Consider the following 12,616-nt stretch of genomic DNA (forward strand, 5'->3'; position numbering starts at 1 on the left):
AGGTCCCCTCCCTTCCCATCCAGGTGTTGGATCTGCATGTTCAGGAGACAATACTTTTGTCCTAATTGTCTAAGCAAGTCTAGTGCATTATTGTCCAGTGTGAAATTGATGTTTAAAACAGTAGACAAAGGCTCAGCATTTTGCTACAGCAGAGTTGTGTACAACATTGAAACTATTGCTGCAACGTTTACCTGTGCTGCACGCAAACCCACACACCCTATAGATGCAAATCATTAAGACATAAAAAGAAGCTTCACTGCTTAGATCGTGCAGTTTGAACTTACAGAACAAAATCCGCTGCCCTATCTCCACGGTACACAGATACAAAACACGACTGAGCTGTGAAGCCATTAAAAACACAACACCAAAGCAAATTGTCAATGTAACCACACATCGACTCACTGCGAAATAACAGAGCTGATTCCCAGCCCCAGAAAGCGAGGCCCTGCTTTAAGCAATAGTAAAGTGCCTTCCATCTGCCTGCCTATGCAATCTGCCAGAAGAGAAATGGAGGCAAAGAAGTTCCCCAGACCTGAAATGCTTTTATCTGTCCTTAGAGAGAGATTTTCTCCAGTCTTTGGATATTAGAGCGATCTACACTAGCGCCAAGGAGGTAAAAGGCCGCGGGTTGCTTTTCAAGGAACAGTCGGTAGTGCTAGTGGATGAAATGTTGATTGAGAATATAGGGATTGTTGCAAAGCTGCTGCTGCCGTCGTCGCCGCCTCTGCCGCCGCTGTCGTCGCCGCCGCCTGTGCTACTCCTGGCAGCAGGCGTGGGGCAGTTGGCTGACCACTGATGCATATCAATAACCATGTACTTGAGATTTCTCATGACATCATCATTACCTTGGTCTCCCGCGGTCTCAAACCTTTGACCTTGCCGGGCTGGTCCACAATTTGGCGGTGAAAGCTCCTCCAATGATGGCCCTTTTCTCCTTCTTTCAGACCGGGGCAGCAGTACGCCAGCAAGACTGCATCTTCTCCCCGCCTAGAAGTCCTGAGAAATCGAGGATCCCCCTTAAAACATTCACATACAAGATATGTGCAATCAAGCTGCCGGCACTTGGTAAAAAGCTCCTGATGCCTAAGCCAATGATCCGGAGCAGATCTTTGAATCAGCTGTCACTTCTATAGAATGGGATTTCCCCCTTCTTCCTCTTTAACCAGCGTTGGAAACTGCCAATGGCTTTATACGACTCAGTAGAAGAAGGTTAAAGAATCTAACGGGAGAATGAAGCAATTTACAATGCAAATAGATGCCTGTGAAGAGACGGACGCTGCTGCTCTCCCCCCTCCCCCCAACAGCTTGCTGCACCTTAGTCGCTGGTCTTATTTTATGATACTAATAGATGAATTGTTGGCTAACGATGCTGGAGCTTACTTACTGGAAGGGGAAAAAAAAAAGTTTGGAATAAACTCTGAATGCAACAGATCTCATTTGGATGTTCTAGCCGCACACACTCAGACAGAAACCAGGTCCTGTTGACGTGAAAGGAGAATCTTAAAGGCGGCAAGTAGCCCGGAGGACGACACTTCCCTAAAAGCCAAAAGGAGCCGGATCTGGAGTCCAGCCAAAGGAAGCCGGCCTTGTGAGGGAAGCGAGTTGTTATCTTTGGTTATCTAGCTGTATGAGTGTATTGGTCTTCATAAAGCTAGATAACCGAAAGTAAAAACTCCTTCAAGATCACCGAGGAGCGCTCCGGAAAGAAAGACTGCACCCAAGAGACAGTAAAAACCAGAAAGGTCAGGAATGCTTATTGAATCTAACTTTTCGTGTCTTATGATTGAAAGTGGGAAGCTAAGTAACACACGTATTGAAATCTAAAGGGGCCAGGTTTTGAGGGGGGCTGTTCGACTGGAGAGGAGAATTGTGTAGTGCTCTTTCTGGGGTGAAGATGCATGTATTTTCTATATCGTTCTATTTTGAAGCAGACGTTTACATATGAGATTTTTTTTCCCCTTAGAAAGCTGTTATAGCGATGCCTGGTACCTCGTTTTTTTTTAAAAAAAATATTTCATAATTATGTAGATTTGGGCAGTTCCCATCTGAGGTCCCCTCCCTCAAGTTTGAAGCTTGTGCCTGGAAACTTTCTATGTATTTGGGTGTGTACATCAAATTCTGTGAAGTTAGACTTTCAGTAAAGCTTATCCTGGAAGGTTAATAATTTATATCTACCGAGGACTTAGAGCTAGCAGGGAAAGGGGATGGGGGCAAAGGCTGATTTTTATTCTTCTATTCAAAATACAAGGACAGATGCTTCTCTGTTCCAAGAGGGTTTCCTTGAGGAAGCTACTGAAGCAGAAAGACATGATGGAGACGAGATCGCCTCCCCTCTTGTCAAAGTGTTAAAAAACTGTTCTGTCTTACTCTGCGCCTAGCATTGGAAATGAAAGTGACATTTACGCCACAGCCCACGTGTGCGCCTCCTCTCTTTTTGTTTAAGGATGATCAGGTCTATCCAGGAAACAGCTCTGGCATCCCAAACTGAAATAATTAGGACGTATATAGACCTGACAAAAATGGAAAGGGGGTGGGGAATCTGAGGGTCTGTCTTGCCTAATTGATTCCGCTAAACGGAAAGCAGGAGATGTGAACGGCAGGACGCTCCGATTCCCACGCTCGGGGGCAAGTGGTAAAGCCTGGCCGGCAGCCTATGACAGACAGCCCTGTTGGGGGGTAGGGGTATGAAAAAAACATCAAGCACACACACACCATACTCATCTCCATCGCTTAAGAAAGTAAAGGCATTTCCCACCCACAGCCATCTGCAACCTCCCAAATGGCAGCACCAACTGGTTGGTAGCTGCTCCGTCCTGGCTCTGTTAATTTTTAAACCTCTGTTTAATCTGGCCATGCTTAAATTTGGTTTTCTCCTTTGGTTGAAATTTTCATTATTTAAGGAGAGCAAGTAGAAAGGATGCTAAAGTGCATGCTCTTCTCCTCAGAGAACTCCTTAGTGTGCAGTTAGGGCCTTGGGGCCACCTTTGGCTTTTATTTTGGCTGTGTTATATTTTAAAGTCAAGTCTCGTAGCACTCATTATGACTTACTTCATTGGGTTGTTTACTTCCTTGTGTGACACACAGGAACTTGGGCCTACTGATGCTAATCTATATTCTGGAAATAAAGCTTTAAAGTCGCCAGTCTACAGAAGGTTGATTACAACCACAGTATGTTAAATAACTTGTTTTAGAATAGTCCTAGCAAGATGAGCTTTCTTTCTTTTCCTCCTGCTCTTCCTTCTCCTCCTCCTCTTCCTCTTCCTCTTCTTCCTTTTCCTCTTCCTCTTCCCTCTTCTAAAAGTATCTAGTCTCAGCATGAACTTTGAGGTTTTGGAGAAACCACTGTAGTCCTTTTTTGAAATTCCTTGTATTCTGTTACATTTTATCAGGCAGACATTTGTATAGGCATTTGCACATAAATACAAGCATTGCAATGAAAAAAAAAAATCCAAAATTGCCTGTTGTCTTCCACATGGCCTAAATTACTGACACTCCCAAATGCATATTTTTTTCTTCAGGGACAGTACATTTTTCTTTATAGCTTCAACTTCTTCTAAGATTGAGACCAGAGAAACCTGGAAAGCCACTGTAGTTTCATTTAGAACAGCCAAGAGACTTTAAGAACATAACTTCTTAGTTTGGCTGCTGAACACGTGCCAAAGTTTTACTGCTGTAGGACTGTTGAGAAGACCCTTGTTTATTTACCTTTGAAGCACTGTTCGTGCAAACAAGCTTTCATTGTTAAGTGCCTGTATTCCTTTCATTTGCCTCATGTCCAGGGGTGCTATTTACCTAGAACCATTGTCTACTACAATTAACATTTACATTACAAAGGGTGTGCTTTTCTTTCTCAAGGAGGTTCAATTAAGGCAATAAGATGTTTGCTGGGGAAACCTATTGTTTACTCAAAGCACTCAATGGAGTCAAATTACTGAAGTTTTTGCCTACATCTTGGGTCGTTTATGTAAATATGTTAACTATAACATCTAAGGAAAATAAACAATATTAAAATTATGTGTTTGCCATTGTCATATCCAACTTGCTTTGTATCATACTAATGTTACATAACTTATCGATCAATAAAAATACATTTCAATGTTCTTTTCATTTTACTTTTTGCTGTTCCACTGCTCCTGCTGCAACATGCCCCAGATTTTCTTTTTTTTCTATTACACATCAAACTTCTGACATTTTGTTTTATTTGTGTGTGTTGAAGGAGGTACCATATCTGAGCATGAGTCTAATGGTGTCCAAGATAATCTCTACAGTGACCTTATCCTGAGGTGATATTTCTTTGAAATCCGAAATATTCCCAAGGCATGCACATTTAAGTCAAAAGAAGTGTAAATATCAGTTAAGTAGTTCTTTGAAAGCTAGTTTTAACATTGGCAGAAACCGGATCAAGTTTATTTAGCATGCCACTGCATTGTAAAGCAGTTGGAGTGAAGTTGCAGGTTGCGTGAGTATGCATGTTAACTAGTGGGAACCAAGGCAGGCTTTGTGAAGGGGAGCAGCAGATTGCTGTGCAAGGCCAATGTTAAAAAGGCAGCTGAATTTAACACCATCTGGAAGAAAAGATCCCTTCACGACTTTCTCACACCGTCAGACAAAACTAGTGTCTCTTGTTCCGAGCCCTTGTCTCTGCAACCATACAATACCGAGTCATTATACTTTTGCTGAGAGAAAATTTGAGAACACAATATGGGTAACCAGTGAATGACCAAGTTTCATTGTGCCCGTCTAAGTCGATTGAAATCTACGTCTAGGGCTATGAATGGCTGTATTGTTTTCCTCACCAGGGCTGTACTAAATGTCAGCACAGTGTAAAGAAAAACTTGAAGTCTGCAAATAACTTACCAGATCTCAATTAGAATATTTTCCCACACTAGAACTAATATCATTGCAAGGGGTTACATTGCAGAAAATACAAAAAGAAATGAGAAGAGATGAGAGAATTCGTTACAGCGTTATTTTATCTAGACAAACATTTTAATTTGCTGGTGAGACATTCAGGATGCAGGGCTAGTTGAAGAGTGGAGTTCATTACTTGGATGCTGAAGTTCCAAAAATGCTTCTTGTGCAATTAAAATAGATTAAAAACAAATACCCACCTCAATCTGAAACTCTGATTGAGCATAAATGGACTCCAATTGGACTTTATTGCTGGAGTTCTGCTTAAAAAGCTGTTAGTGTGACTTCAACTTAAATGTTGCTTTGAGTTTCAGGGTACTACTCTTTCCAAGTTTGAGGCTGTGAGGAACACTGTAAACGAACACCATAGAAGTGTATTTCCCAAAACACACAAGAGCACACTGGTGTATTCTAGTGCCCTCTATGTGTCCTTTTTATAGATTCTAAGTGTTTTTACACACATGTATCAATCAGTTATCTTTCAGGTTAATGTTCACATGAACTTTTTGACTGTAAAGAGTTAGAAAAGAGTAACAAAACAGTTCAGAAAGAGTAAAAGAAGTTGATGGTCTATGTTTTATTGAGATGTCTATTTTAAGTATAATTGACTTTGCAGTTTTGCTATTGTATCACCAAGTGCCACATAGTTCTTCATGTGTAAGTGCAAAACAATGAATAAAAATAATTGCTATTTTGCTGAATAATACATCTGAGTCGCCAATGTCAAAGGTATTATTTGGTGTCTTCCTAAACAGGAACACCAACTGCAGTCTTTGACATTTAGAATATTCTTGTGAAATATTTAAAAAGAGGGTGATAAAATGATACCTTTAAAAGCAAATATAAAAGCTATAGGAAACTTATTTCCCTTGCTTTATTTTGTGTTGCTACAAGTTAACAATGAAAAGTCACTCAACACTCAAATTATAAAGCATATAACATTAAACACAGATACAAATCCAACCCAGCAACAAAGATAGAAAATGAGTAGACGTTAAAACACAGATACATAGAAGGCTTGTAGAATATATTGGCAAAATAGGCATGAGTATGTTTTTCAGTGCCTTTCCTTCTCTGAAGTTGCTATGAATATGCTTAGTAATAAGAATATGCACTATTTATTTTAAAAATGAAATGCTTTTTTAAAAATAGCTTTTTTCAGGTCTTAAAGCATTACATTCTGTATTCGTAGTGCTCTTTATGTTTATTTTAATAATTAATATGACTTTCTTACTTGAAAATATGTACAATTCTAATGTGATTTTGTGTTTGATGAAAATTTAAAAATCATTTAAATAATGAGATGGGAATGCTTACATTTCAAATTGAAAACCACCTTCTATTCATAAGCTTTTTAAGGTAGCTCATCATTTTAAGAACTTTTATTTTTAAAAAGGTGTTATTTTTTTTTAAGTGGCTAGATAGGGGGATGGAGAGATGACTCACTGGTTAAGAGTACTTGTTGCTCTTCCAGAGGACCCAGGTTCAATTCCTAGCACCCACATGGCAGCTCACAACCATCTGTAACTCCAGTTCCAGGACATCTGATGCTTTCTTCTGGTTTCTTTGGGCACTAGGCACAGACATGGTACACAGACAAGCTTGCAAGCAAAAGGGCCATACACATAAAATAAAATAAAATAAAAATAAAGTGTCTAGATAGTGAATGAAAAGGATGTATGCATCTGTTTTCCTATGGATTAACCTGTGGAAGTACCATTGTGGCTTCAGAATGTTGGTATTTACTTTCTCCTCTTCCTTTTCCTCTTCCTCTTCCTCCCTCCTCTCCCTTCCCCTCCCCCCTCCTCCTCCTCCTCTCCCCTCCTCCTCCCCCTCCCCTCCTCCTCTTTTTCCTCCTCTCCCTCTCCCTCTTCCTCCCTCCTCTCCCTCCCCCTCCCCCTTTTCTTTCTCCTCCCCTCCTCTCCCCTCTTCCTTCCCCTCCCCTCCTTCTCTTTTTCCTCCTCTCCCTCTCCCTCTTCCTCCCTCCTCTCCCTCCCCCTCCCTCTTTTCTTTCTCCTCCCCTCCTCCTCCCGCTCCCCTCCTCCTCTTTTTCCTCCTCTCCCTCTCCCTCTTCCTCCCTCCTCTCCCTACCCCTCCCCCTTTTCTTTCTCCTCCCCTCCTCTCCCCTCCTCCTCCCCCTCCCCTCCTCCTCTTCTTCCTCCTCTCCCTCTCCCTCTCTCCTCTCCCTCCCCTCCCCCTTTTCTTCCTCCTCCCGCTCCCCTCCTCTTCCTCTTTTTCTCCCTCTTCCTCTTTTTCTCCCTCCTCCCTCTCCCTCCTCCCTCTCCCCTTCTTCTCCTCCTCTTCCTCCTCCTCCTCCTCCTCCTCCTCCTCCTCCTCCTCCTCCTTCTTCTTTGATAGGGTTTCTCTGTGTAGCTCTTGTTGCCCTATAACTCCCTTTGTAGACCAGGCTGGCCTTGAACACAGAGATCTGCCTCTTGAGTGCTGGCATTAAAGGCAGATGTAACTATTCCTGGAGGTCATTTTATATCTTTCTGTTACTTACATTTTTCTAAATTTGCTAAAACACACCATGTTATGTTGGATTCTGGGTGGTGGCGGTGAAGTGGATGACAAAAAAACAAATGTCCCTTGTAATTAAAAACTAGAATTAAAGTTGTTGAGTGAAAGATATTTGCAATATTAGGTCAATTGTCTTACCAGTACTTCGAGACTTAACTAGATCTTACAACAATGGAGCATGTAAGGCAGTTCTTCAGTGTCTCCGGATTAATGGATGGCTTTGTTATCCTGTTATTCCGTCCACCCCCTGCCCCCACCCCTCTCCAAGTTAAACAAGCCGCTGCAGAAGCATCCATTCCTATTTGCCTAGAGAACCTATTTCATCGCCACCCCCCCCCCCCCGAAATTGTTCGACTTTCCTGTGGAATTAACCTAAAATAGTGAATGGAAATGAAAAGCATATAGTTGTGATTGCTACTACGGAATAGGAATATTTGCTTGCCCTCAGACAGGCTGCAAGCCGGAGTTAGTAGACTCCCTTAGAAAGGTGATGGCCATCTTTTGAGGTAGAAGCATGTGGCTTTCTGCTTTGCAGCCAACTGCCAGACCACAGGGGGTCGAGTTTAAAAAGTGCAGATAATCGACTTTATTCAGAGAAATAGGGAGTTCTGAACCATATCGGTTCAAAGAGAAGTGCATCACTGGGCTTGATGGTTTGACTTGATTTTAGCTCAGAGTCTGCACAACGCAGTCTAGAGATCTAAAAATAGCCAGGTTTCGCCTCTCAAAGTGCTTGGTGTGGGCGGTGTACAGAGCAGACAGCAGGCTGTGACCGGATGCAGAAGTGGCTGGGCCTGGCAGTGGCAATGGCTGAGGCTGTTGGTCCGCCGCTGGGCATCACAAGGCCGTCAGTGCTGGCCAACAGCCTGAGTCCTCCCTGAGCTAGGGCTACTCACGGCGGGCGACAGAAAGCGAGCGTCTGATTGGTGTTTCCCGGGAGACCAGCTGCCCTAGCTGCTGGAGCAAGTGCGCCGGCGCGCGAGCTCCCGGCTGGTGCGAGGGAGAGAGGCGAGGGGTGCGCTGCAGCGCTGCTGGATGGGGGTTGGGGGGGAACCAAGGGTGGAGGGCCCCTTGGTTCGTGGAGTTCACGTGCTTGCACCCCGCCTCCGGGAGGCTTAGGACCCCGCCGGGCAGTGTAGTCCAGGCCGCCCCTCCTCGGCCCGACGGGCTGAGAGCATCCATAGGGGATGTTGAATGTGATTTGCAGGTTACCAGTGACCTGGCCCTGCCTCTGCCTTACCAGTTTGCATTTGCTTAGGAATCCCTGAGTTGCTTGTGGATAGGGTGAAGTTGGGAATTAGTCTAGTTTGGACAAGGGTTTCTGGCAGGCAGGTGTTTTCTGCTTCAGAGCCCTTTACTTGTCTGGTTTGCTTTCTATGGTTTAGGGGGTTCTCTACTGAGCTTTCCTACCTCTGCTTACCCTTACTCCCCAATAGTTCAGGTTTAATGATGGTGTCCCCTCTACCTCCTCATACATTTTTTTTTTAAACTAGTGAGTTGCTGCTAACAGAAAAGGATCCCCAACCCCCATCAGAAAAACTGGTTCAGGGTGGTCCTGGACTTGGGTTTAGGGAGCACCCACTTTGGTCCTCTCCAGGAGTCGCACCAATGCATCATCGGGAACTTGGGGCATCTTCACTCTGTCAGATTTGCTGCAATTATTTATCTTATTATTTTTGTTGAGTGGATACAGTAGAACTTGCTCAGAGATTACTTTAAAAAAACAATCTGGGTCTTAAGCACTTACTAAAGCCAGTTAATAACATCATGCATGGACATTTAAACTTGTTGTAAGTTGCAGACAGGATTAAGGGGAAGTCACGCTGTGCGCAGCTAATGATACCATCTTAACGCTAACTGGCCTAAATCCACCTCCCCTGGCTCAGGTCCGGGTCTTAGGCTCTTCGATGAGCCTAAAAAAGAGGGGGGCCTTGTATGAATGAACTGGGCAGAAAATGGGAACATCTTTAGTGGTTGCTTGTGGTGACAGTCAATAATCCTGGGAGGCTATGCTGGGTCTTGCCGTTGGAATGGACATGATGACCAAGAGAAGTTCTAGCAACGCTGATGTGCATGTTCATGTGATAATAATGACACTTATCGAAGGTTATTGACCAACATGTAGAGCAGTTTTTATTTTATTATCCACAGGTGTAAAGGTTGGTGTATGCTCAAGGGAGTCTTTCAGATCCCCAAAGGTGGTGACTTTCTGGTGGCCGGTCTATTTGATTGCCAAGGCCAGTTACTTTGAAAAAGTAGTCTAGGGTAGCATTTCAAAGGTAAATTTCTCAGAGTATTACTACCAACCTCTTGTCATAAGTTTCAAACTGACTACTGTTTTAAAGGAGTTTGTGACTTTTATATGACAGGGCAAATTAGAAATAACCCTGAGAAAATGCTTTAAAATTGCTGCGTTATTAAAACAGCTAACAATACCCATCTGGTTCTGTCACTAAGTAGCGATCTGGAAGATTTCTTGTGTTTAAGAGTTTCTTTTAATAGTCATTTGCCTTGGGAAAAACAAGTTATCAGGATAATTTTAAGTGCAGATTAGTTTTGGGCATTTTAAAAAATTTAAACCCAAGTTAACAAGTTGTCTTTTATCATTTATTGCTAGTGTGAGATTGAAAATAACTGTAGTTACTGATCACTGTAAAAACTGGCATAAACCTGCAGATTGATGGGTAAAAAAAAAATCACTCGAAAGGAAGGTTGTATGTAAAAGTAACAAAACAATAAAAAAAAATCAATACTTTCCTAATTATGTTACAAGAAACAAATTGCCAAAATATTAATCAGTGTCTTTTAAATGTTTGTTTTTTAGAGAAAAATATCAATATCTAGAATAAAATTTATTAGGCTTTACAAACTAATGACATATATGATAAGAAATATTTTCACTGAATAAATATTTCAAACAGTTTATATATTTATCAAGTCCATTCTAATGAAAAAAACCTTCTATAATCTATTTGGAATTAATGTTTCCATGAAGACAATAACAGATTTAATATCATTGAAATTCAGAGTCTACCAACTAGCTTCCTGTGAAGGCTAAATTTCTTGTATAGTAATAATAAAAGTGTACTTAGTTCTTATTTTTAATTCAGTGAGTATTATGAAGGAACCTGAAACAGTTGCATTAATATGAGAGAATTGGGGAAGAACCCACCCGATAGATTTTAGACCTTACATTTTCAAAAGCAGATATTTTATAGACATTAGTTTTTTAAAATTATTTTAATCTATTGCATTATCCTTAAAATACATGCTGTATGTACAATGTTAAATTATCACTAGCTACTTTAAAATGCCCCAAACTAATCTGCACTTAAAATTATCCTGATAACTCATTTTCCCAAGGCAGATGACTATTAAAAGAAACTCTTAAACACAAGAAATCTTCCAGATCGCTACTTAGTGACAGAACCAGATGGGTATTGTTAGCTGTTTTTAATAACTAGCCATGTGAAGTTTGCAGTGTAGACCAGTATATGGGATATCTTGAACACTGTTTAAGAGCTTTAAATACAAAACTATGGCCAGGAGTAATTGATGACAAGTGGGTCTGAAAAGAATAGGAAAAAAATTATTTTTGAACCAAGATCTTACTTTGTAGTCCATGGTGGCCTGGAATTCAATATGGAGCCTAACTTGGCTTCTAACAGAAACGCTCCTGTCTCAGCCTCTGAAGTGATGGGATTACATGTGTAAGACATCATTCCCAAGTAGAAAACAAACAAACGAACAAACAAACGGATCTTTAGAGTTTATAGTGGATGCCCCATGAATGACTTTAGTCATTGAAATAGCTACACAGCAAGGAAGTATGAATTAACAAATTAACATTTGCATTGCCTTACAAAATGACTGGACAATTTGTACACGATTAAGTTAATATAAGAAATGTTCAATCATTCCGGAATCATACTAGAATTGTTATGTAGCTGAAGTTTTCCCACTGAAGACTCATGCTCAATTATAGCCTGAAGTCTCAGTTTGCAGATATAACATGGAATTCCAGTGACTAAAGCAGCAGGGTAGAAACACTGTATCTATTTCTACCAATTTGTCTCAGATGAACTAGCTGCTGAGGAAGAGTCCATACCAGGACTGAGTTAACCGATAGTGTGCTTCCTCTGTAACAGGGAATCCTAGCTCCATTAGTATGCTATGCTCATGGATGAAACAGAACCTAAATTTCTGCCCTTCTAGACTTCAATCTTACGATCTATATTGTCACATTAGAATATACGAAGTGAAAATTATTCATGTTAACCAATTACTATTGACTAAATGATTTTCTTACTGCTGGAAATAGAAATTTGGCTTTGTTTATTAAAAGTTAATACTCAACTAGCTCTATTTCATTACGGATTGTCTAATTCAATTTTGAATTTTCAAATTGCATTTAATACAATAAAAAGCTCTTCGGCCGAAAATGCAACTTGAAATGGGAAAATATTTATGGTTTTATTGTTACAAGTGATCAAATGCGGCCGTGCTAGGCTGTCCTGAACGCCACTACATTATTAACTAATGTGGTGCTTGGAGTCATTACCACATTCATGGGTGTCTTTCTGATATCTCTCCAGTCCACTGGATTTTGAAGTGTGATTATGTAAATTTTCTACTGATAAATAAATGACTATAATTGTACTTGAAATACCACTCAAATTCTTAAGACCATGGACTCTAAATAATATATTATGCATTCCTTAATTATTTATCAAGACTAATTCAAAATAACTGTAGGGCAAAGCATACATTTATTTTTTAATAGCCATCCCCTTCCCCAATTTTTTCAGATTAAAAAGTATTCCAGATGGCGAAAATATGGGGGATGAGAAAAAAGCTTCGTAAGTGCAGTAAGTGGGAAGTATATTCTTCAAGGAGATATGTTTGTCTTGCCCAGTATTTCCACCTTGGTGCTATTTGTTCAGCATGTGATCTTAAAGTGGCTTTAATAAAGGGTGTTTGGAGGTAAAAAATAAAAAAAAAATAAAAAATGAATGCCAAAATTCCTCATCATTATACGACAAAGGAGAAGGGGGAAATTAGAAAAAAAAAATGTAACCCCCATGGTTATTTTTGAAAGTACTTTTATAATCATAATGAAAAAAATTATAAAATTTGAGTAAGGGTTCTAGCAATCAAATGGTACTAAATTTTCAAACATGGCTTT

The 12,616-nt window shown here is 40.8% G+C and overlaps 1 protein-coding gene across 4 annotated transcripts in view; it reads left to right on the forward strand.

The window, feature by feature from the left end:
* LOC143440362 (uncharacterized) overlaps positions 1 to 12,616 on the forward strand; it is a 180,997-nt gene that overhangs the window by 22,035 nt on the left and 146,346 nt on the right. For 2 of the 4 annotated variants that reach the window (XR_013108099.1, XM_076927099.1), the window contains exon 4: positions 945 to 4,100. The exons of the other annotated variants lie outside the window; for them this stretch is intronic. Coding sequence is in view for 1 of the 2 variants with exons in the window: in XM_076927099.1 (XP_076783214.1) it covers positions 945 to 1,133 (189 nt within the window). In the remaining variant the exon portion in view is untranslated. Of the gene's footprint in view, positions 1 to 944; positions 4,101 to 12,616 lie in introns of those variants that run through there. 4 annotated transcript variants of the gene reach the window in all.

Source organism: Arvicanthis niloticus, chromosome 29 (assembly GCF_011762505.2).
Source record: "Arvicanthis niloticus isolate mArvNil1 chromosome 29, mArvNil1.pat.X, whole genome shotgun sequence".
Lineage (NCBI taxonomy): Eukaryota > Metazoa > Chordata > Mammalia > Rodentia > Muridae > Arvicanthis > Arvicanthis niloticus.